This window comes from Equus asinus, chromosome 20, assembly GCF_041296235.1.
Source record: "Equus asinus isolate D_3611 breed Donkey chromosome 20, EquAss-T2T_v2, whole genome shotgun sequence".
In the NCBI taxonomy this organism is placed as follows: Eukaryota; Metazoa; Chordata; class Mammalia; order Perissodactyla; family Equidae; genus Equus; species Equus asinus.
The window spans coordinates 17,585,239-17,605,917 of NC_091809.1; the positions used below are offsets into that span (position 1 = coordinate 17,585,239).

At 52.7% G+C, this 20,679-nt stretch overlaps 2 protein-coding genes across 8 annotated transcripts in view; both read left to right on the forward strand.

Annotated features, from left to right (window-relative positions):
• Window positions 1–20,679, forward strand: part of HNRNPM (heterogeneous nuclear ribonucleoprotein M) — a 103,468-nt gene that overhangs the window by 43,023 nt on the left and 39,766 nt on the right. The window lies entirely within an intron of this gene.
• Window positions 6,448–20,331, forward strand: MARCHF2 (membrane associated ring-CH-type finger 2). 2 transcript variants are annotated; one of them, XM_044752783.2, is made up of 5 exons: window positions 6,448–6,607; window positions 11,011–11,238; window positions 15,879–16,074; window positions 17,413–17,622; window positions 19,522–20,331. In XM_044752783.2, the coding sequence occupies exons 2-5, from the start codon at window positions 11,063–11,065 to the stop codon at window positions 19,678–19,680; spliced, it is 741 nt and encodes a 246-aa protein (XP_044608718.1). In that variant the 5' UTR covers window positions 6,448–6,607; window positions 11,011–11,062; the 3' UTR covers window positions 19,681–20,331. The 2 variants fall into 2 exon arrangements, with proteins under 2 accessions (XP_044608718.1, XP_044608719.1); XM_044752784.2 differs by having other exon boundaries at window positions 6,473–6,607; window positions 19,546–20,331.

Below are 20,679 nucleotides of genomic sequence, written 5' to 3' on the forward strand. Positions count from 1 at the left end.
CTTAGCAATTCAGGGTCTTTGGTTGCCGTGTATGAATTTTAGGGTTCTTCGTTCTATTTCCATGAAGAATGGCCTTGGGATTCTGATTGGGATTGCATTGAATCTGTAGATTGCTTTGGGTAGTATGGACATTTTAACTATGTTTGTTCTTCCAATCCATGTGCGTGGAATGTCTTTCCATCTCTTTACGTCATTATCTATTTCTTTAAATAATGTCGTATAGTTTTCATTGTATAAGTCTTTCACCGCCTTAGTTCAATTTATTCTTAGGTACTTTATTCTTTTTTTTGCGATTGTCAATAGAACTGTATTCTTGAGTTCTCTTCCCGTAAGTTCGTAATTAGAGTACAGAAATGCAACTGATTTTCATAAGTTGATTTTGTGCCCTGCAATTTTACTGTAGTTGTTAATTATTTATGTTAGTTTTCCAGTGGATTTTTGGGGGTTTTCTCTGTATAAGATCATGTCATCTGCAAACAGCGAGAGTTTCACTTCTTCCCTCCCTATTTGGATTCCTTTTATTCCTTTCCCTTGCCTAATCACTCTGTCCAAAACCTCCAGGACTATGTTGAATAACAGTGGTGATAGAGGGCATCCTTGTCTTCTTCCTGTTCTCAGAGGGATGGCGCTCAGTTTTTGCCCATTGAGTATGATGTTGGCTATGGGTTTGTCGTATATGGCCTTTATTATGTTGAGGTAGTTCCCTTCTATCCCCATTTTATTCAGAGTTTTTATCATAAATGGCTGTTGGATCTTGTCAAATGCTTTCTCTGCATCTATTGAGATGATCATGTGGTTTTTATTCCTCAGTTTGTTGATGTGGTGTATCACATTGATTGATTTGCGGATGTTGAGCCGTCCCTGTGTCCCTGGTATGAATCCCACTTGATCATGGTGTATGATCCTTTTGATGAATTGCTGTATTCAGGTTGCCAATATTTTGTTGAGGATTTTTGCATCTATTTCATCAGCGATATTGGCCTGTAGTTCTCCTTTTTTGTGTTGTCCTTGTCAGGCTTTGGTATCAGAGTGATGTCGGCCTCGTAGAATGTGTTAGGAAGTGTTCCATCCTCCCTCAGTTTTTGGAATAGCTTGAGAAGGATAGGTATTAAATCCTCTCTGGGGGCTGGCCCTGTGGCCGAGTGGTTAAGTCCGCGCGCTCTGCTGCAGGCGGCCCAGTGTTTCATTGGTTCGAATCCTGGGCGCGGACATGGCACTGCTCATCAAACCACGCTGAGGCAGCGTCCCACATGCCACAACTAGAAGGACCCACAACGAAGAATATACAACTATGTACCGGGGTGCTTTGGGGAGAAAAAAGGAAAAAATAAAATCTTAAAATAAAAAAAAATCCTCTCTGAAAGTTTGGTAGAATTCCCCAGGGAAGCCGTCTGGTCCTGGGCTTTTATTCTTTGGGATGCTTTTGATTGCTGTTTCAATCTCTTTCCTTGTGATTGGTCTGTTCACATTATCTATTTCTTCTTGATTCAGCTTTGGGAGGTTGTAAGAGTCTAAGAATTTATCCATTGCCTCTAGGTTATCCATTTTGTTGGCATATAGTTTTTCATAGTATTCTCTTATAATCTGTTGTATTTCTGTGGTATCCATTATTTCTCTTTTGTTTCTAATTTTATTTCTCTGAGCTTTCTCTCTTTTTTTCTTTCTAAGTCTGGCTAGGGTTCTGCAAATTTTGTTTATCTTCTCAAAGAACCAGCTCTTTGTTTCATTGATCCTTTCTACTGCCTTTTTTCATTTCAATAGCATTTATTTCTGCTTTGATTTTTTGTTATTGCTCTCCTTCTGCTGACTGTGGGCTTTCTTTGTTCTTCTTTTTCTGATTCAAGTTGGTGTAGTTTGAGATTGCTTATTTGGGCTTTTTCTTGTTTGTTAAGGTGAGCCTGTATGGCGATGAATTTCCCTCTTAGTACAGCTTTTGCTGCACCCATATGAGTTGGTATAGTATGTTTTCATTTTCATTTGTATCCATCGTGTCTTGCTTTTTGCTTTTCAAGATTTTGAGATAAAACTCATGCATTAAAAGTACATGCAGTGGTTTTTGTATATTCACAAAATTGTGCAACCCTTCACTACCATCTGATCCACAATTTTCTCATCACTCCAAAAAGAAGCCCAGTGCCCATTAAGCAGTTACTCCCCATTTCCCCTCCCCAGCCCCTGGCAACCACTAACCTGCTTTCTGTCTCTATGGGCCTATGGAGATTTAAAACATGTCCCAAGCTGACCCAGTGGCATAGCGGTTAAGTTTGCATGTTCTACTTCAGTGGCCTGGGGTTTGTGGGTTCGGATCCTGGGCATGGACCTACACACTGCTCATCAAGGCATGCTGTGGCGGTGTCCCACATACAAAGGAGAGGAAGATTGGCACAGATGTTAGATCAGGGCCAATCTTCCTCAGCAAAAAAATGAAAATAAAACGTATCCCTTTGTCCCCTGCATTTCCTGTAAATTAATAGTTAGACCCAGAGGCTGAGCAGACCTGAGATTAGCACTTCACACTGGTGTCACGCAGATCCCCTGGGAGGCAGATCGTGTCAGTGTGCTTCTCAGTTATAGTGTTTACAGCTGCTGAGCATCACCCAGTCTCCTAATCCATTAGGAGTCAGAAACACAGTGAGATTCAAATTCTCTCCTTTTCACTTATTTCTGGAATACTTCTATAAAGAGAAATTTCCCCTCGTCTATGTGGTTACCCTGAGGCACAGATTGTATAGGTCAGTGTAAACACTTAATTCTTTACTTTGCTTGTCAGTTTTCGAATTTGATAATTTGTAAGATTTTGAGTTGGTTTCCAATAGCCTTCGAAAGTGACTGGTAAGTTCTCCTTTTAGTTAAAATGTGTGGATTTGGCTCCTTTGTTGGGGGTCAAGCCTTTAACCAGAGTTCCCACTGGCAGTGGAATGGGGTAGGAGGCGTATGACTGGGGCTGAGTTGTGGCTGGTGTATCTAGGAGTTTCCAGGAGGCGGGGGGTGGGAAAATGAGTAACTCTACGGAGGATCACAGGAGCTCTGTTTCACAGTCAGAGAAAGAAGTCAGAAACATGTAATGGAACTGGGATAAATCTTGATGTTTGATTAGAATTAGAGGTATTGGCGTGCAGCCAGAGTTTTAAAGACAAATTGACAGACAGATAGATAGACAGACAGACAGACAGATAGATGTATATAGGTACATACATATTACATACATGTTACAATGAAAGAAGCAAGAATTAGTGGCACTGAGGTAGCTATGAGCACACGTGGGACCCAGATCTTAGTTTCTAAATATCATTCCCCACTAAAAAGAACAAGGCCACCTTGGAGACATGTCGATTCAGAGCTGGGCTGGGTAAAAATTAAAGGAAAACTACCCTCAAACATCTTGTTGAGCCATTAAGTAAGGAAGTGCTCAAAGATGGAATTAGAAAAATCATCATATGCCAACTATTACCTGATTAAAGAGACAGGTTTGGCTTACATCGCCCTGCCCCTCTCTTCTTGCTTTGATTGAGGATGTGATGCCTGGAGCCACAGCAGCCATCTTGCTACCATGAGAGAAAGGTCAAGACAATCTCAGAGTCTTTGACCTTATCATCATTTGGCCAAGCTGATGCCAGCAGCCATCCTCCTCCAGAATTCTTATAAATATAAATAAAACTCCCTTTATCTAAGCTAACAACAGCAACAACAAAAATTGACTCAAGCGAGAGTCATCAATACATATTAAATCTGATGGGTGAAGATTTGTTGAGGAACAAGATATTTAAGTAGTTTCAAAATATTTTCCCCTAAAGCACTTATTGACAACACACTAACCCAGATTGGAGAAACCTGGCAGAACCATTTTAACCAGGTTAGCATAATTAGTAATGGAAGAAATTAACACCTGATGCCTCCTGTTATCTGCACCGAGAACACAATGTCACTTCTGTGGTTCCTGTCCCAGATCACGAGGACACATTAGACAAACACGAATTGAGAGACTTTCTACAAAATAATGAGCCCATAATCTTGAAAAGTTTCAAGGTCACAAAACACAAGGAAAGACTGAGGAACTCGTCCAGACTGAAGGAGACTGAATGAGACAACAAAACACAATGTGTCATCTGGGATGGAGGCTGGGGCTTTAAAGGACTTTACTGGAAAATTTGAACGGGACTTGGGAATTACATGGTAATATTGGATCGCTATGAATTTCCTGATTTTGAAGGTTGTACCACAATTTTGTGGAAGAGCATGCCTACGCTTAGGAAATATACCTGAAATGTTAAGGGTTAACGAGACACCACGTATGTACCTTATATTCAGAAGATTCCCAAATGTTAACCATTGGGGACTCCAGGCAAAGTGCTAACGGGAGCTCTGTGTCTCACTTCCGCAACTTTTATGTAAATTTGACATTATCGTAAGATAAGAATTTTTGAAAAACCCAAGTTCGTGGATTTAACCATTTGATGTGTTTTGATCTACTGTAATCATTATCCTTTTTAAAGTCCAAATTGTCTCCTCTGTGGCCAGTGAGAGCTGCTTCTAGTTGGTTCCATCCACATTACCTTGCTAGGTAACGTCTTTGAGGAAGACATGTGGTTTCTGGTCTATCAAGATGCGACAGGTGCATCTTCTACGTTTCCCGCCCCAGACCCAGAATCAGCTGCTTCCTCAAGGTTTCCTGGTTCTCCCACTTGGAAATGGTGTTTAGAGACCACAATCTGGGCTTAGGGAGTGCTCATTGCGACGAGCTCGAGCTCAGTCTTTGTTTCAGTGGGGACTTTTTCAGAGAACAGACCTAGGAAACGTCTGCTTTTTATAAAGGTAAAATTTATCGTGATATATCCAATTCAAATTCAAGACGACCGGGTTTTAATTGAACATAATCAATCTTACATCTCCTTCACGCCCTCTGAAAATCCTGGTTCTTGACACCAACATAATTACTTCTTTGCTTTATCCGATACTAGATAGGCAATAAGTTCAGAATACCAATTTTAACACCATCAATAACAACATAGCAGTGGTATGTCCAGTCAAACTGTTGTGTTTTAAAGTTACTAGATTCCATCTCTGTATTGTTTTGTTGCTAACTAGATACACAGGTTTGTTCACTTTATTTAATTTTTGTTTTTAGCACTATATTTACATTTAAAATTTTGTTTTATCATTATAGAAAATACTTATGTGGTTGGAAAGTCAAGTATATAAAACAAGATATACTTTTTAAAGGTCTAGCTTCTCTCTCTGTCCCCTCCATTGTGCTTCTTCCCTCTAGAGGTAACTTTTAAAAAATGTTAAATGGTCTATCTTTCCTTTTTTTTTGCGAGAAAGAGTAGCCCTGAGGTAACATCTGCTGCCAATCCTCCTCTTTTTGCTGAGGAAGACTGGCCCTGAGCTAACATCTGTGCCCATCTTCCTCTACTTTATATGTGGGATGCCTGCCACAGCATGGCTTGACAAGCAGTGTGTAGGTCCACACCCGGGATCCAAACCCAAGAACCCTAGGGTGCTGAAGAAGAATGTGTGAACTTAACTGCAGCACCACCGGGCCAGCCCCTATCTTTCCATTTTAAAAAAATATAAGCCAGTGCAACACAACAGAATTTAACTGAGGGAATTGAGCTGATCTACATATTCCTAAGTATTGAGCCAAGGGAAGAAAGGAACAATGAGACAATTCTCCCATTCTACCTCAGGCCCTTTGCATGTGCTGAACTTCTCACACCTTAGTTGTCAGTTCAATTGCTTCTTGAAGGAAATATTTTTGCAGTTTCCAAATTATTCCATGATATGCCCCCCTCGCTTGCTATAATTTATCACCTTTGTAATTAATTAGTTACATAGTTGGTTAATGGTCTGTCTCATTCTCTAGATCGAGGTCCACGCGGGCAGCAATATTTGCCTTACTCAACGTTGTGTGCCCATCTCCCAGCACAGTGCCTGGCTCATAATAGGCCCTCTGATTGATGTTTATGATATCTGATGAATGAATCTATCGTATACATGAAGGAATAAATGAATGATCAATAATGATGTTGGCTTTAGGCTCTTCCACGGCCCCCTAACCTCCCTACACTTCCGTTTCCCCTCCGTGAAATGTGATCACGCGGTCCCTCCCTCCCCCGGGATCGATGAGAAGCGTAAGAGAGGTGATGAGCACCCACAAATCAATTCCTTGGCCGGCGTCACGTTGAATACTGTAACGATTTTATTAATTAACAGGCACTGGTCGCCGGCAGGTGGCGCCACTAGCCCCGCTCGCGCCCCGGGCCGGGCTGGGGCGGGGTCACGGCTGGGGGCGGGGTCAGGGGCGGGGGCGGAGCCAGGACGCGGCAGGGGCGGAGCCAGCAGTTGCGGCGCCGCGGGGCCTGTGCGGCCCAGGACGTCCCCGTCGCCTCTGGCCCCGCCCCCCCAGGGCGGGACGTGCACGGCGATTGGCCAGTGAGGGCGAGAGGCGGTCGCCATTGGCCCGCTCGCCGTCGGCCCGGCGGGCGGTGTCCGGACGCAGGTGCCGGCCGGAGCGGAGCGAGCGGCGCCGACTGGACCGGCCGGGCCGGGACCCGGGCCGGGGCGAGCGGAGGGGCCTGCGCGGCCGCCCGGCCCGGCCGCGGATCAGGTAGGCGCGAGCGGGCGGGGCCGAGGGGCGCCAGTCCGCGGGTCGGCCCGGGGTTCGAGGCCCGAGCCTGGCCCCCGGGCAGGACGGCCGGGCTCGCACCCTCGGCCTCCGCCTTCCCCGGGACGAGGGGCTCGCAGTCCGGTCTCCAGGGCGGCGGCAGGTCTCGGGGCCCGGCACACAGTAGGCGCCTCTCGGAGCCTTGGTTTCCCCATCTGTGAAACCGGGTCATCCCGGCACCGATCTCATGAGGCTGTTGGAGGTGGCGGAGGAGGAAAGTGCCCTGCACACAGTAGGCGGTCCATAAGCGGTCAGTGTCCTTCCCCAACCTCCCTCTCAGAGGGGCTGTGCCTGGAAAAGAGTCAATATTCTCATGAGCCGGGAATGTGTACAAAGCAGAGCGCCTGGCTGTTAGTGGGTGCCCCAAACTGGGTAGCCAGGATGTATGTGACTGACTCATTTAGTCCTCCAGGGACCGTCGGAGGTGGAAGTGCTAGGAAGCTTCCCGTTAGACAGATGAGGAAGTCGAGGCTCAGAGACGTCAAGTCTTTTACCCAGGGCCACACAGCAAATGAGAGCAGAGCTAGGATTAGAACCTGGCCTCCAGTGACGAAGCCTCTCCTTGGTGAGTGAAGGGGAATGAATGCATTTCGCAGGCTCCACCTTCATCCTGAAAAATAATTATGGTGAGCATTTATCGAACACTTACTGTATGCCAGGTGCTGACTGTGCCTTGTCTCATCAAACCCCCTCAACAGCTCTGTAAGCTGATGGCGGTGATTGTAACAAGCGCTAATATTTACCAACTTCTTCATATTTACGGATTTTTGAGCTGGGTGTCATTGTGACCCCCATTTTATAGATGAGAAAATTGAGGCACAGAGAGTGAAGCAACTGGCCTGAGAGACACTGTGAGGAGTTAGGGTCCTCGGAGTCCTCTGCCCTCAGTTTCCTGCCCTCAGAAAAAGGAGGCTGGGCAGGTGTGGAAAGGCTCTGGTGTCCCAGTGCCACCCCAGACATGCCTAGCCAAGGAATCGAGCCTGGGGGCTCCTTCTCAGGAAGCCCCTCAGCAGACTCAGTCCACCAACTCCGTCAACCTATTTGGCAGAGGAGAAGGATGAGGCCCAGAGAAGCCAAGCGACTTGTCCTAGGACACACAGCATCAGGGCCAGAGTCAGGACTTAAAAGAACTCAAGGGTCTTGAGTCCCAGACCCACTCAGTGGACTAAGTTCAAATGTTGGTGCTGTCTCTTCGTAGCTGTGTGACCTTGGGCAAGTAGCTGCCCCTCTCTGAGCCTCAGTCTCCTCAGCTGTCACATGGGGTCATTTATTGGACTTATGTCATAGGTTTGTTGTGAAGACTTGGTGAAATTTGTCTCCCGGGCACTGGGCCCGGTTTGCTTGGGACCTTGGCTCAGCCCCCATCTCTGCAGCTCCAGAGCTGAGCCTAGCCTGCAGCCACCCCATCCTTGGGGCCAGTCTCGACTTTGGCCTCTTGTAAGCCCAAGCCTCTGTGGTTTGCACAGACCTCTAGCCTCTAAACATCTCTGATTCTTCCCCTGGGCGCTGGCAGACCCTCTGGGGTCCAGAGACCTGGTTCTGCCACTGCTGTGACACAGAGTAGGGGCCAAGAGATGAACGCAGCAACAATTAACATGGCCACTTTGTGCCAGACGCAGGGCCAGGCGCTGGGGGTGTCGGAGAGCAAGTCCAGCCTGGTCCCTCGTTCACAGAGCTCACGGAAGCACGGAGGACAGAGGCGGTTACACAGTAAACCAACACCGAGGGCGTTTTTGGAGAGGGGCGCATTCTGGGACGGCGGTAATGTGGACACCAATGGTGGCCAGAGTGGTCAGGGAAGGCCTCCCAGGGGAGGTGACCTTTGCAGAGGACACTTATAAGAACTATTTAGACTCAGTGAGCTTGGCACCTGGCACACAGTAGGTCCGTAATAAAGAACAGCTGCTGGGGTTGTTTTGTTCATTGGTGTGTTAGCAGATTTACCAGATGGGTTTTTGTTTTCCTCTAAGAATAAAAAAAATAGCAGAGCTTAACATGTACAGGAGCTGTGATGGTTCTTTTTTTTTTTTTTTTGAGGAAGATTAGCCCTGAACTAACATCTGCTGCCAATCCACCTCTTTTTGCTGAGGAAGACTGGCCCTGAGCTAACATCCGTGCCCATCTTCCTCTACTTTATATGTAGGACGCCTACCACAGCATGGCTTGCCAAGCAGTGCCATGCCCACACCCAGGATCCAAACTGGTGAACCCCGGGCTGCCGAAGCGGAACAAGCGAACTTAACCGCTGCGCCACTGGGCTGGCCCCTGATGCTTCTTATAAGGCCCAGTTACTTGCAGAAACGTTCAGACCGGTCCTTTGTGGGGCAGGAGGAGTAGCTTCCCCTCTGTGTGCCTTCCCCCAGTAGCCCTGGGTCTCCCCTGCTGACCTCAGAGCTGGGAGTTCTGGTCGCAGGCCCTCAGGAGGGACAGGGGCACACACCACAGGCCAGGCCTGGCCGCTGCCCCGCGAGCGTGTTATCTCGGTCACGCAGCCTTCCCCCGGGGCTCCTGACTCAGGGCGATACAGTAATCCCTCCGTATCTTCGAGGCATTGGCTCCAGGGACTCCCCCACCCCACCCCACCCCAGCAGATACCAAAATCTGCGCATGCTCACGTCCCTTATAGACGATGGCTTGGTATTTGCGTCTACCCTCTGCACATCCTCCTATGTACTTTAAATCATCTCTAGATCACTTCTAATAACTAATACGATGGAAATGCTGTGGAAATAGGTGTGATACCGTTTTGTTCAGGGAATAATGAGAAGAAAAAACAGTCTGTCCGTGCTCAGTACAGACGCAACCATCGTAGGCCTTTTGATCCGCGGATGGTTGAATCCGCGGAGGTGGAACACGTGGATACGGAGGGCCGCCTGTCGTGGCTTATCTGGCCTGCAGCGGCCCAGTGGTGGAGGCCCGGAAGGGGGTGCTGGGTCAGGAGGGCTTCTGACTGAGCTATTCAGAGGGCGCTGATCTGTTGCCAGACTGTCCTGGCGCAAAAAGTTCGTCAATGACTTACACTACTTTTCTCCCTTTTCTTCTCTCTTGGGGTCTCAGATTTTGACGGGCAGGGCTTGGTAAAAGCCGAGGGTGGGGGCACCTCAGTGAGTGTTGCTGGGGTCTCTGGGCCACAGCTCCCGGAGACAAAGGCCTGAGGATGAGACCAGTTGGAGACGGAGATCCTTAGCTCTAGGACACCTGTATTGGCTTCCAGGGGGCGTCTAGAGAGGCCTCTGTTACTCTCATGAAATTCTCAGAGGGAAATGCACAAGTCTCACTGGCTAGATGGAGCAAGGAGGTTGGAGGAGGGAAGGAGGAGGAGTTTGGAGGAGGGATGGGGAGGAGTTTGGAGGAGGGATGGGGGAGGAGTTTGGAGGAGGGACGGGGAGGAGTTTGGAGGAGGGATGGGGGAGGAGTTTGGAGGAGGGATGGGGAGGAGTTTGGAGGAGGGATGGGGTAGGAGTTTGGAGGAGGGATGGGGAGGAGTTTGGAGGAGGAATAGAGGAGGGATGGGGGAGGTTGGAGGAGGTTGGAGGAGGGATGGGGAGGAGTTTGGAAGAGGAATAGAGGAGAGATGGGGGAGGTTGGAGGAGGGATGGAGGAGGAGGGATTGGGGAGGAGGCATGGAGGAGGGATGGAGGAGGAGGTTCCAAGGATCCCTTTGGCAGGTCAGACCTGGGGTCGGGGCGGATCCTGTTGAAGTCACCACCAGAGCAGACTTGAGATTGCTGCTCACAGGCCTCTCCTCCGGGACAGAGACGTGGCTTAGAGCAGCTGCTCTGGCGGGGACAGAGGCCTCCCTGGTCCTCTCCAGCCTGGGTCACTTCCTTCATGGCCTGAGGTATCAAGGAGTTCAGAGCCCTGCGAGAGGCCCAGAACCAGAAGGGTCAAGGGAACTCACCATCTTGGTCCGCGGGGCCCAGTTTCTAGCTCATTCTGCCCCACTCAGAGGCAGGCTCTGTTCTCTGAGCCCAGCACTGGGAGTCCGGTCTGCGGAAAACAAGACTACATGGCTGGCGGGCATGGTTCCGGCCCAGGAAAGCGCCAAGCACAGGGTCGGGCACACAGCAGGTGCTCAACAACTGTGGGGGGGCTGTTACCGTCTCTGGAAAGGTGATGCTAGGGGCAGCCTGCGAGCACTGAGGGCTGGACCCGGCTGGCCTTTCTTAGGAGAGTTAGAGCCTCAGGTGTGCCCCAGGCCTGGGCTCGGGGGTCCTCACTGGATCCTCACCCTATACCCCCATCTCACAGATGCGGCCACTGAGGCTCAGAGAGCTGCATTCAAACCTCAGTCTGTGTCTGCCTCACTGACCTTGCCCTTAATCTCCCTGCCCGCCTCTCCCCAGGCTCCTGGGACCATGGGCCTTGGGCCCTGAGGACACAGGGCTCCCTGTGGCCATGACGACGGGTGAATGCTGCCACCTCCCCGGCTCCCTGTGCGACTGCTCCGGCAGCCCCTCCTTCTCCAAGATCGTGGAGGCCACGGGCCTTGGGCCACCCCAGTATGTGGCACAGGTGACATCAAGGGACGGCCGGCTCCTCTCCACTGTCATCCGGGCCTTGGATGGGCCGAGGTGAGTGAGGACTGAGCAGGTGTCTGTCCTCAGTGGCTTGGCTCTCTGGGCCCAGTGCTTTCCTCCCAGTCTGGGGTCAGAAGTCCAACCATCTGGAGGGGCAGGTGGGCAGATTCCCAGAGAAAGGGCTCAATGAGTCACTACCCCATGGGAGGCCAGGAGGCCCATGGCTGGCGGGGCCTGATTCTTTAGGAAAAGCAGAAACTCCAGATTACGCCGTGAAAGCTGAAGATTAAACGTTGGCGAGGAGCTCAGATTTTGGCGAATCAGTATAAAGAGGTGGTAGGAGTGTAGGCTGTGGGCTCACGGTGCCTGGGCTCAAATCCTGCATGGAGACCTCTCTCCCTGTGTGACCCAGGACAAGACACTTACCCCGGTGTCTCTAAGATGGGGATACCTTCCTCCCGGAGCAGTTCTGAAAGCACGTTGCCATGGTCCACATAAAGCCTGGGACAGGAGTGGCTGCCTCACAAGCATTCAATACAAGTATTTAAAACCCATTGCTGGTGGGCCAGCCCTGTGGCGTAGCAGTTACATTCACTCGGTCTGCTTCGGCGGCCCAGGGTTCGCAGGTTTGGACCTACAGACTGCTTATCAAGCCATGCTGTGGTGGCGTCCCACATAGAAGAGCTAGAAGGACCCACAACTAGGATATACAACTACGTGCTGGGGCTTTGGGGAGGAAAAAAAAAAGAGGAAGATGGGCAACAGATGTTAGCTCAGGGCCGCTCTTCCTCACCAAAAAGCATGTCTAAAAAAAAAAAAACCTTGGTGCTGGCCTTCGATACCCACCTGTGAGCAGAATCAGCCTGCTTCACTCATTGGTCATCACTTCCAAAGAAGGTTTTAAGGAAACCCCACACAAATTGGAATCCATTTTAACTCACTTAGATTTCAAACAGTTACCAGATTGGCTGGAGGAGTAGGATTCTAAGTGATTTCTTTTTCTTTCAGTTTTTCAAGTTTTACCTGTTGTTGCTGTGTTTATTGGCTATGATTTAATTCATAAGCTTTTTCCCCTCAGTTTTGTTTATTGTGGTAAAATATGCTTAACATCAAATGTACCGTCTTAACTATTTTTGTTTGTTTGTTTGTTTTTTGTGAGGAAGATTGGCCCTCACCAATCTCAACCAAGATCGTTGCCAGTCTTCCTCTTTGTGCGTGAGGAAGATTGTTGCTGAGCTAACATCTGTGCCAGTCTCCCTCTATTTCGTATGTGGGACACCACCACAGCGTGGCTTGACGAGTGGTGCTAGGTCCACACCTGGGATCCGAACCCGTGAACCCCGGGCCACTGAAAGGGAGCATGCGAACTTAACCATTGTGCCACCGGACCAGCCCCTTAACCATGGTTAAGCGCACAGCTCAGTGGCATTAAATTCATTCACGTGGTTATGCAACCATCCCCTCCATGTGTCTCCAGAACTTTCTCATTTTCCCAAACTGAAAGTCTGTCCCCATGAAACAAAACTCCCCACCCCTCCCCTGGCCCCTGGCGCCACCGTCTCTTTTCTGTCTCTCTGGACGTGACTCCTGTTGGGCCCTCGTGCAGGTGGGATCATATAGTATTTGTCCCTTTGTGCCTGGCTTATTGCACTCAGCGTAATGCCTTCCATTCACCCGTGGTGTCGCAGGTGTCAGGATTAGTTCAGAAGCTTCTCATTCAGACAGGAAGAGAAGCAGGGGAGGCCTCGCAGGGCTTCGAGGGAGCTCACAGCGCTCATGCTCTTTGTCTCTGCCTGGCGTCGCGCCCTCCGGGAAGCCTTGCCTGCGCCCCATGAGAGCGGGAACTCTCTTTCTGGGCTTCTGGGCTTCCTCCAGGGTGCTGGTTTTTAGCTCTGCGTCTCCATCAGACCCTTGAAGTCAGGATGGGGTCTGTCTCTGCTGGTCCAGCCAGGCTGGGAGCTAGAGCACTCTTGGGACCTCCCAGCCAGCACTGCCAGGACAGGCGGCCCAGGAGGAAGCTGACGGAAGCTGGGGTCTCCCTACACGGAGTTCCTGAGGGGCGCCAAGTGAGTTGACCCCACCGTGCCCCACTCTCCCTCTTGACAGCTGGGGAAACTGAGGCCCAGAGGGAGGCGGACCCCTGTCAGTGTCCCTGAGCAGGGCTGAGGCTTGAACCCCCACTCCGGTGGGGAGTGACTCGGGGAGGAGGAGCTCACTGGGTCCCAGCAGCCTCTCCTGCAGTCCCCAGAGACCCAGGCGAGCGGCGGGTGGGACGGCCATGCCCGCTGAGACCACAGGGCCTCCTGAGCTGCTCTGGCCTCCTTGCCGGCGGCTTCTCCCGTCTGCCTTTTGATGCCACTCAACCCAAACCTGGCGGGGCTGAAGGCCAGGGCGGGACCTCCTGTCCCAGAGAGCAGGCTGCTGTTTCTCCCAAGAGCTGTCGTCATCCAGGGATGTGGCCTTCCCTACAGCCTCCCCGGGAGCAAATGAGGATCTTCCGGCCGCTGCTGCCGCTGGGAGGTGCTGGGGTTGGCAGAGGCCACGCAGGCAGGTCACCGTCCCCTGCCCTCGCCCTGTAACTCCTTCTAGCCAGCCTGCCAACAGAGAGTAAGCAGGAGTGGGGCTCAAGGATGTCATAGCCGGCGCCTTCCTAAAAATCAAGCCCTCTATCTGGCTTCCAAGGAGACCTGGGGCCCTGGGGGCACATGGCAGAGACTAGGTGGGGCGGAAAGTTCTGGACCCTGAACCCAGCAGAGGCCAGAGAGGAAGGGCCGGGAGGCGTCTCTGGGGCCAAGACAATCTACAGAAACTCAGGCTTGGGGCCAGGCTGTGGGGCCCCTGGACCCCTCTGAGCCCTCGGCACTCTGCCCACCAGGCTGTGAGCGGGCCCGGGCCTTTCTGGAAGCTGCCCCAGCATTGCCGCATCCCCAGCCCTTCTGCCCAGCCTTCCCCACGGCTTCTGTTCCCTCCCTCGCTCCCCATCTCCCATCTCCTCTTGCTCGTGGAGCATCCCTGGGCAGCCCCATGGGAGTCTGTGGTATCTCCCCTGCTCCCCCATCCCTTTTCCTTCTCATCTGTATCGGGTGCGTCATTTTCCTGCTGGAATTTTGTGAGCGAAGCCCCTTTCTCTTGCCCCACTGTCTGTGGCAGGCAGCATAGCCTAGTGGCTCAGAGTACACAAGCCGTGGATCCAGACTTCCTGGGTTCAAACCCCAGCTCTGTGGTCTACTGGCTGTGTGAGTTTGCACACACAAGTGAACCCCTCGATGCCTCAGTTTCCCTGTCTGTCAAATGGGGGCAGAAACAGCACCTTCTCCACAGGCTCCCTGCGAGAACAAGACAAATTAATCCCCGTGTTGCCCTTTGTGTAGTGCACAGTCCGTAAATGCTCCATAACAAATCCGTTTCTGTTTTGTTTTCTCGGAACTTGCTCTTCCCGAGTAGGATGCCCGGGACAAACCCCAAACTGACGTGGCTCTGCCCCGAGGTTCTCATCTCTTCCACTTCCTGGGGTTGGTTTCCGGAGGAGGGATTGCTCCCCTGTGAACGTGGTGTGTGTCTGGGAAGCGAGGGGTCAGAGTGGAGGGGGGCATAGGGCTGCCGGCACAGCAGACGTGAGGGGTCTGCCCAGCGCCTGTGTTCTGGCAGCCAGGCCCCGCCCACCGCCAGCCACGCTCAGAAAAGTGTAGAAACAGTTGGGAGGGGAAACTGGCGTTATCTGGGAAACAGCTCTTCTGCTCCGCCCCCTTCGTGTGTTCCTACAGTGGCTCTCCGGACAGAAGTGTCTGGAAAACAATGACTCATGTGCTGGACAGCCTCTGGGCCCACCAAGGCCACTCCCCCAGCCTCCTGAGTCGCCCCAGGAAGGACCCAGCATCCCCAGAGACCCTGCTGGGGCTGAGACTTCCCCGAAGCAGCTTCCTGGGGATGCTTTTTATGTCTCTTTTCCGAGCCTCACAAGAGCACAGGAGCGGGAAGTTGTTTTCCTTGGATGCTCAGGTTTCTTGGGTAGTGCAGCCTTCAGGTGTGGCTAGATCCAGAGCCTCTGATGATGGCCTTGAGAATCCACCCTTGCCCGTCTCTTGGCTCTGCCTTCCTCTGTTTGGCATCATTCACAGACTCCACGTGGAGACCAGGCTGCTGCCAGCAGTTCCAGACTTAACATCAGCCACGCTGCCTGTGGTTCTGGAGTTTAGTGGGGGGAAAAAAAAAAGAATTTCAGGAATGAATTCCCAGTGGCTCTGATTGCATCACACATGCCCTTCCCTGAGTTGGTCCTTGTGACCAGGAGTGTGTAGTGTTCTGATTGGTCAGGTCTGAAGTCATCAGCGGTGTCATCAGCTCTGCCCTAGTCCCTGAGGACCAAGGGTTGAGAGCAGGGTGGTTACCCAGTACATTGAAGGTGGTATTGCAGGAAAAGGAGGAGCAGACACTGGGCAGGCAGGTACAAGAGATGCTCACCCTGGGCCTAAAAAGGTGCCACCAGAACCCTGGGGAGGAGCACATCACTCCGTCTGTGGGAATCTGGGAAGGCTTCCCAAAGGAAGGGACATTTGGAGCTGGGTGTTGAAGGATGAGTAGAAGTTTGCCAAGTGGCAGCAGAGGGGCAGTGCTGAGTTCGTGATCCAGCAGGTAGTGAGCAGGCATAAGCAGGAAGCCTGGTCCTTGCTCATGTGTCCTATTTGTGTGTCCAGCGATGGTCCCTTCTGCCGCATCTGCCATGAGGGAGCCAACGGGGAGAGCCTGCTGTCTCCGTGTGGCTGCACCGGCACCCTGGGCGCCGTGCACAAGAGCTGTCTAGAGAGGTGGCTTTCCTCGTCCAACACCAGCTACTGCGAGCTGTGCCACACGGAGTTTGTGGTGGAGAAATGTCCCCGGCCCCTCATAGAGGTACGCTCGGGAGGCTGAGGCTGGTGCGGGTGGCGGGGACCAGAGGCGGGGACTGCCCTGGGCCTGGGGCAGTGGCTTCTCTTGTCGGGTGGACCCCTCCTGCCCCCCGGAGATTCTGCTGATGGAGGTGGGGAACCAGGCCTGAGGTTCCAGACTGGCCAGACCCTGGGCCCCCTCCCTGTTTGGGTCACTTCAGGTGACCCCCTGAAGCCGAGACCTGAGGAATGAGGAGCCAGCAGAACCCAGGGAAGGGAGGTCCTGGCAGAGGGCACAGCAAGTGCAGAGGCCCTGAGGCCACGAGGAGCTTGGTGTCCTTGATGCCCAGTGGCTGGAGTGGAACGAGTTAAAGGAGGAAGGCGGCCCAGAAGGAGGCGGGAACGGCCACACCCAGCTTCGACTTTAGCCTGAGTGTGATGGGGTGGGATAGGGCACTCCCAGGCCTGGCGGGTGCCTTGCTGCTCCCCAGGGCCCTCCCGGCTGGCTGGATGCCCTCCAGCTCCTCCCTGCCCTCCTTGGCAGGGGGGTGGCTGAGAGCTACAGGCTAATGTCCCTGGGCTGAGATGTGAAAGGCTCCTGGCCCACCTGGGAGCTGGGCTCTTAGGAGAACGGTGGGAGGGAGAGCCAGCCCCTCCTGCACCTGTCCGCCTCTTACCTCGAGCTCCAGCCACACGAGCCTCGTCCCCACTGTACTTTGTCTAATCTACACACGTCCACCTCAGGGCCTTTGCACATGCCATTCTTGCAGTCTGGAGTGCCATCTCCCCCATTCTTCATGTGGCTTCTCCTGCTCATTCAGCTCTCCACAGCAGGGCCTCCCCTCCCTGACCATCCACCCCACTTCATACCTCTCCTGACTAGCAAGGGAGTTCTGGTTTGGCAGGGACCCTTTCTGTTCTGTTCTCCAGAGTTCCATGAGTGAAGCCCATATCTCTTGGCCCGTCATCTGTGGCAGGCAGTGGAGCATAGCGGCTGAGGCCACACAGGCCCTGGGGCAAGACTTCCTCGGTTCTAGTCCAGGGTTTGTGGATGACTAGCCATGCGAGTTTGCACAAATGAGTCAGCCCCTCCGTGCCCTCAGTTTCCCCCATCTGTAAATGGGGGCAGAAATGCCCAGCATCCAGCAGGGCCTGGTTCCTCGTAGGCTCAGCAAGTATAGGAAGGAAGGAAGGGATGGAGGGAGGGGCCAGGCAGGAGGACGGTCGCAGGCCCAGCGATCAAGATGGGTGTCAGCCGAGGGGGGCATAGGGCCTGGAGGTCCGCACCGCATCCCCAGCGGGGCCAGCGGGAGGGCGCCGGGTAGACCCTTCAGCAGCTCGCCTGCTCCCTTCCTCTCCGCAGTGGCTGAGGGACCCGGGGCCTCGGACCGAGAAGCGGACACTCTGCTGTGACATGGTGTGCTTCCTGTTCATCACACCACTGGCCGCCATCTCGGGCTGGCTGTGCCTGCGCGGCGCCCAGGACCACCTCCGGCTCCACAGCCGGCTCGAGGCTGTGGGGCTCATCGCCCTCACCATCGCGCTCTTCACCATCTATGTCCTCTGGACGCTGGTGAGTGGCCGCCGGCTGGAGAGCAGGCAGCTGGGGGGCTCCCTGCTGGCGACCTCCCGGAGTCTCAGGGGTTCCAGATTCCGAGCCCCACCAAGGGCCAGGGAAGCCTGAGCCTGATGTGAGCCTTCTGTTCTGTGGGGACCAGGGCACCTGCTCCCCAGTGCTGAGCGTGGCCTCCACCATCCATGAGCCCACCCAGAGTGGGCCAGGCTGCGGGGAGAGGCCGGGAGGGAGGAGGATGAAGCGACTGCGAGAAAAAGCCCCTGGGATTGAGAGAGACTGCCCTGGGGGTGTCGCTCCAGGCTCCTGGCAGGCATTAGCACCCTGCTGGGAGACCTGAGGTCCCCCGGGGTCTCACCCCTGGGGCAGAACCACTGCCTTCCAGCTGTGGGGGCGTTCCCTCTCCACGATGATTTTGCAGTGCATCCACCAGCATGTATTTTTTTAAGACAAATAGGATGAAATCATAAGGCCTGCTTTGCAGTCTGCTGCTGTTCACTTTCCTAATGTCCTTTAAAAAAACAGGCAGCCACCCAACAGCCAGTCATCGTGTGGGTGGACCATATTTATCTAGCCAATCCCTTGTGATGGACACTGGGATTCCTTCCAATGTTTTTCTTCTCTTTCCACCTTTTTTTTTTTTTTTTTGCCTTTATGAACCGTGCTTTGGGCGCCAGCCGTGCAAATATTTCTTGGAACTTGCTTCGTCAGAGTATGAACCACTGACAGTTCTTTATCAATGGTCTTGTATAGACTTCATGTATTAGAGCAGTTTAAGTTTCACAGCAAAATGGGGAGCAGAAAGTGCAGAGAATTGCCACGTACCCCCTGTCCGCTCCCCACAGCCCCCCTCACAGTCACCATGGCACCAGCGTGGTCCCTTTGTTGCAGTTGATGAACCAACATGGACACGTCATTGTCGCCCAGAGTCCATAGTTGACACTGGGGTTCACTCCTGGTGTGGCACATTCTCTGGGTTTGGACAAATCTATCAGGACATGGATGCATCATCACGGTATCATAGAGAGTAGTTTCACTGCCTTAAAAATCTTGGGTGCTTCTCTTATTCATCCCTCCATCCCCTCAGCCCCTGGCAATCACCGATTTTTTTTAGTGTCTCCATCGTTCTGCCTTTTCCAGAATGTCACAGAGTTGGAATCATCCAGGATGTAGCCTTGCAGATCGGCTTCTTTCGCTCAGTCGTATGCACTTAAGGTTCCTCCGTATCTTTTCATGACTTAAGAGCTCATTTCTTTCTTTGTTTTTTTTTTGAGGAAGACTGGCCCTGAGCTAACATCCGTGCTCATCTTCTTCTACTTTATATGTGGGACGCCTACCACAGCATGGCTTGCCAAGTGGTGCCATGTCCACACCTGGGATCCGAACCGGTGAACCCCGGGCCGCCGAAGTGGAACGTGCGCACTTAACCGCTGCACCACTGGGCCAGCCCCTCATTTCTTTTTTGAGATGAATAGTATCCCATTGTCTGGGTGTCCCACAGTCTGTCTATCCATTTGCCTACTGAAGGACATCTTGGGTGCTTCCGTGTTTTGGCAACGATGTGACCGACTGCCATGGAACCCCTTCTAAGAGGCTGCATCACTTCATCCCCACCCTCTGAGACACAGAAGGGAGTTTTTTGCTCCGTGCTGCAGACCCCCTTAGCTTTGCGGGGCCCCGAGCGCTGGTGGGGAGCTGCCCCAGGAGAGTGAATGGGTGTGAGTGCACAGTCTGTATGAGAAAGGCTTGGATGCTTCTGGAAGCATGAGCCCGGCCCTGGTTTGGGCCCAGGCAGGTGCCTCGGGGACCCAGTTTTCCTCTCCCGGGGACCCAGTTTTCCTCTCCCGGGGGTGGAGGCTGCCGGCCAGCCTCCCCACCCACCCCTGCACTGCCTTACAGGTCTCCTTCCGCTACCATTGCCAGCTGTACTCCGAGTGGAGAAGAACCAACCAGAAGGTGCGCCTGAAGGTCCAGGACGTGGAGGGCTCTGAGGGTGCCCAGCCCCCGCTGCTGGCAGCCGGACTCCTGAAGAAGGTGGCAGAGGAGACGCCCGTGTGAAGGCCAGGCTGGCGGGGCCAGGGGCAGCTGGCGATGCCCTGGCGTTGGGAAGGACGGAAACTGCCCGACTCTTTCTGTACGGCCAGAATGCTTTTTAGGCCAAGAGACACCAAGCGGAGCTGACTCTGTGATCCCGTGTGAAGACACTCACTGATTGTTTTGCACACCGTTATACCCGAGGAGGTGGACGTGGTCCTGAACTTCGGATGGAGCAGGCACCTTGATCTCTTCCCGAGGTCCACTCGGTCCCTTCGGGGCCAGTAGCCCTGGTGAGTCGAGGGTGTCCATCAGGCCGGGAGGTTCCACAAGCTTCTTGCGCTTCTCCGCACCCGGCAGGCTCGCTTTCCCGGCACCCTCGACTTCATCAAGTTGCACCGCGTTTCAAAAACCCACCCCAAATGAATAAAAGCAGGCCTTGCTGGACAAAATGGACTTGTCAGTTACGTTTCTGAACCGAGGCCTCAAAGTGAGGCACCCGGGACACGAGGGGAGTCAGGGACCACACCGAGGTAAAGAATAAAAAATGAAAAGAAAGGCCCTCTGCTGGTTTTGAGGGATCTGTTATGAAACGCACTGCAAGAAGCAAAGTCTGAGTTTTCAGGTGAAGAGCAGGTAGCGGGATTATATAATAAATGATTTACAATCACTATACGTAAGTTTCCACTTCCTTTGCATCTCCCATGGGCCAGCCGCCACGCTGGTATACTTACTAATGACTAATGCCCACACTTCTGGAGGGTTCCCCATCTCTGAGCCTGCACGGGCACCCTCCCTCTGACTCTCACTACCATCATCGGTGGGAGGAATAGCTAGCACCTCCATTCTAAGGGTGACAAGACAGGGGCCCAGAGCAGAGAAGCCTCTGTCTGAGGCCCCACAGCTCTAGAAAGTGGAGTTGGGTTGCCCTCAGGTCCGCATGGCCCCACTGCTGAGCTCTATGCTTCCCCTTCTGTGAGGACTCAGGAAAAGCAGCAGAATATGGTCGTGCTCATAACAGCA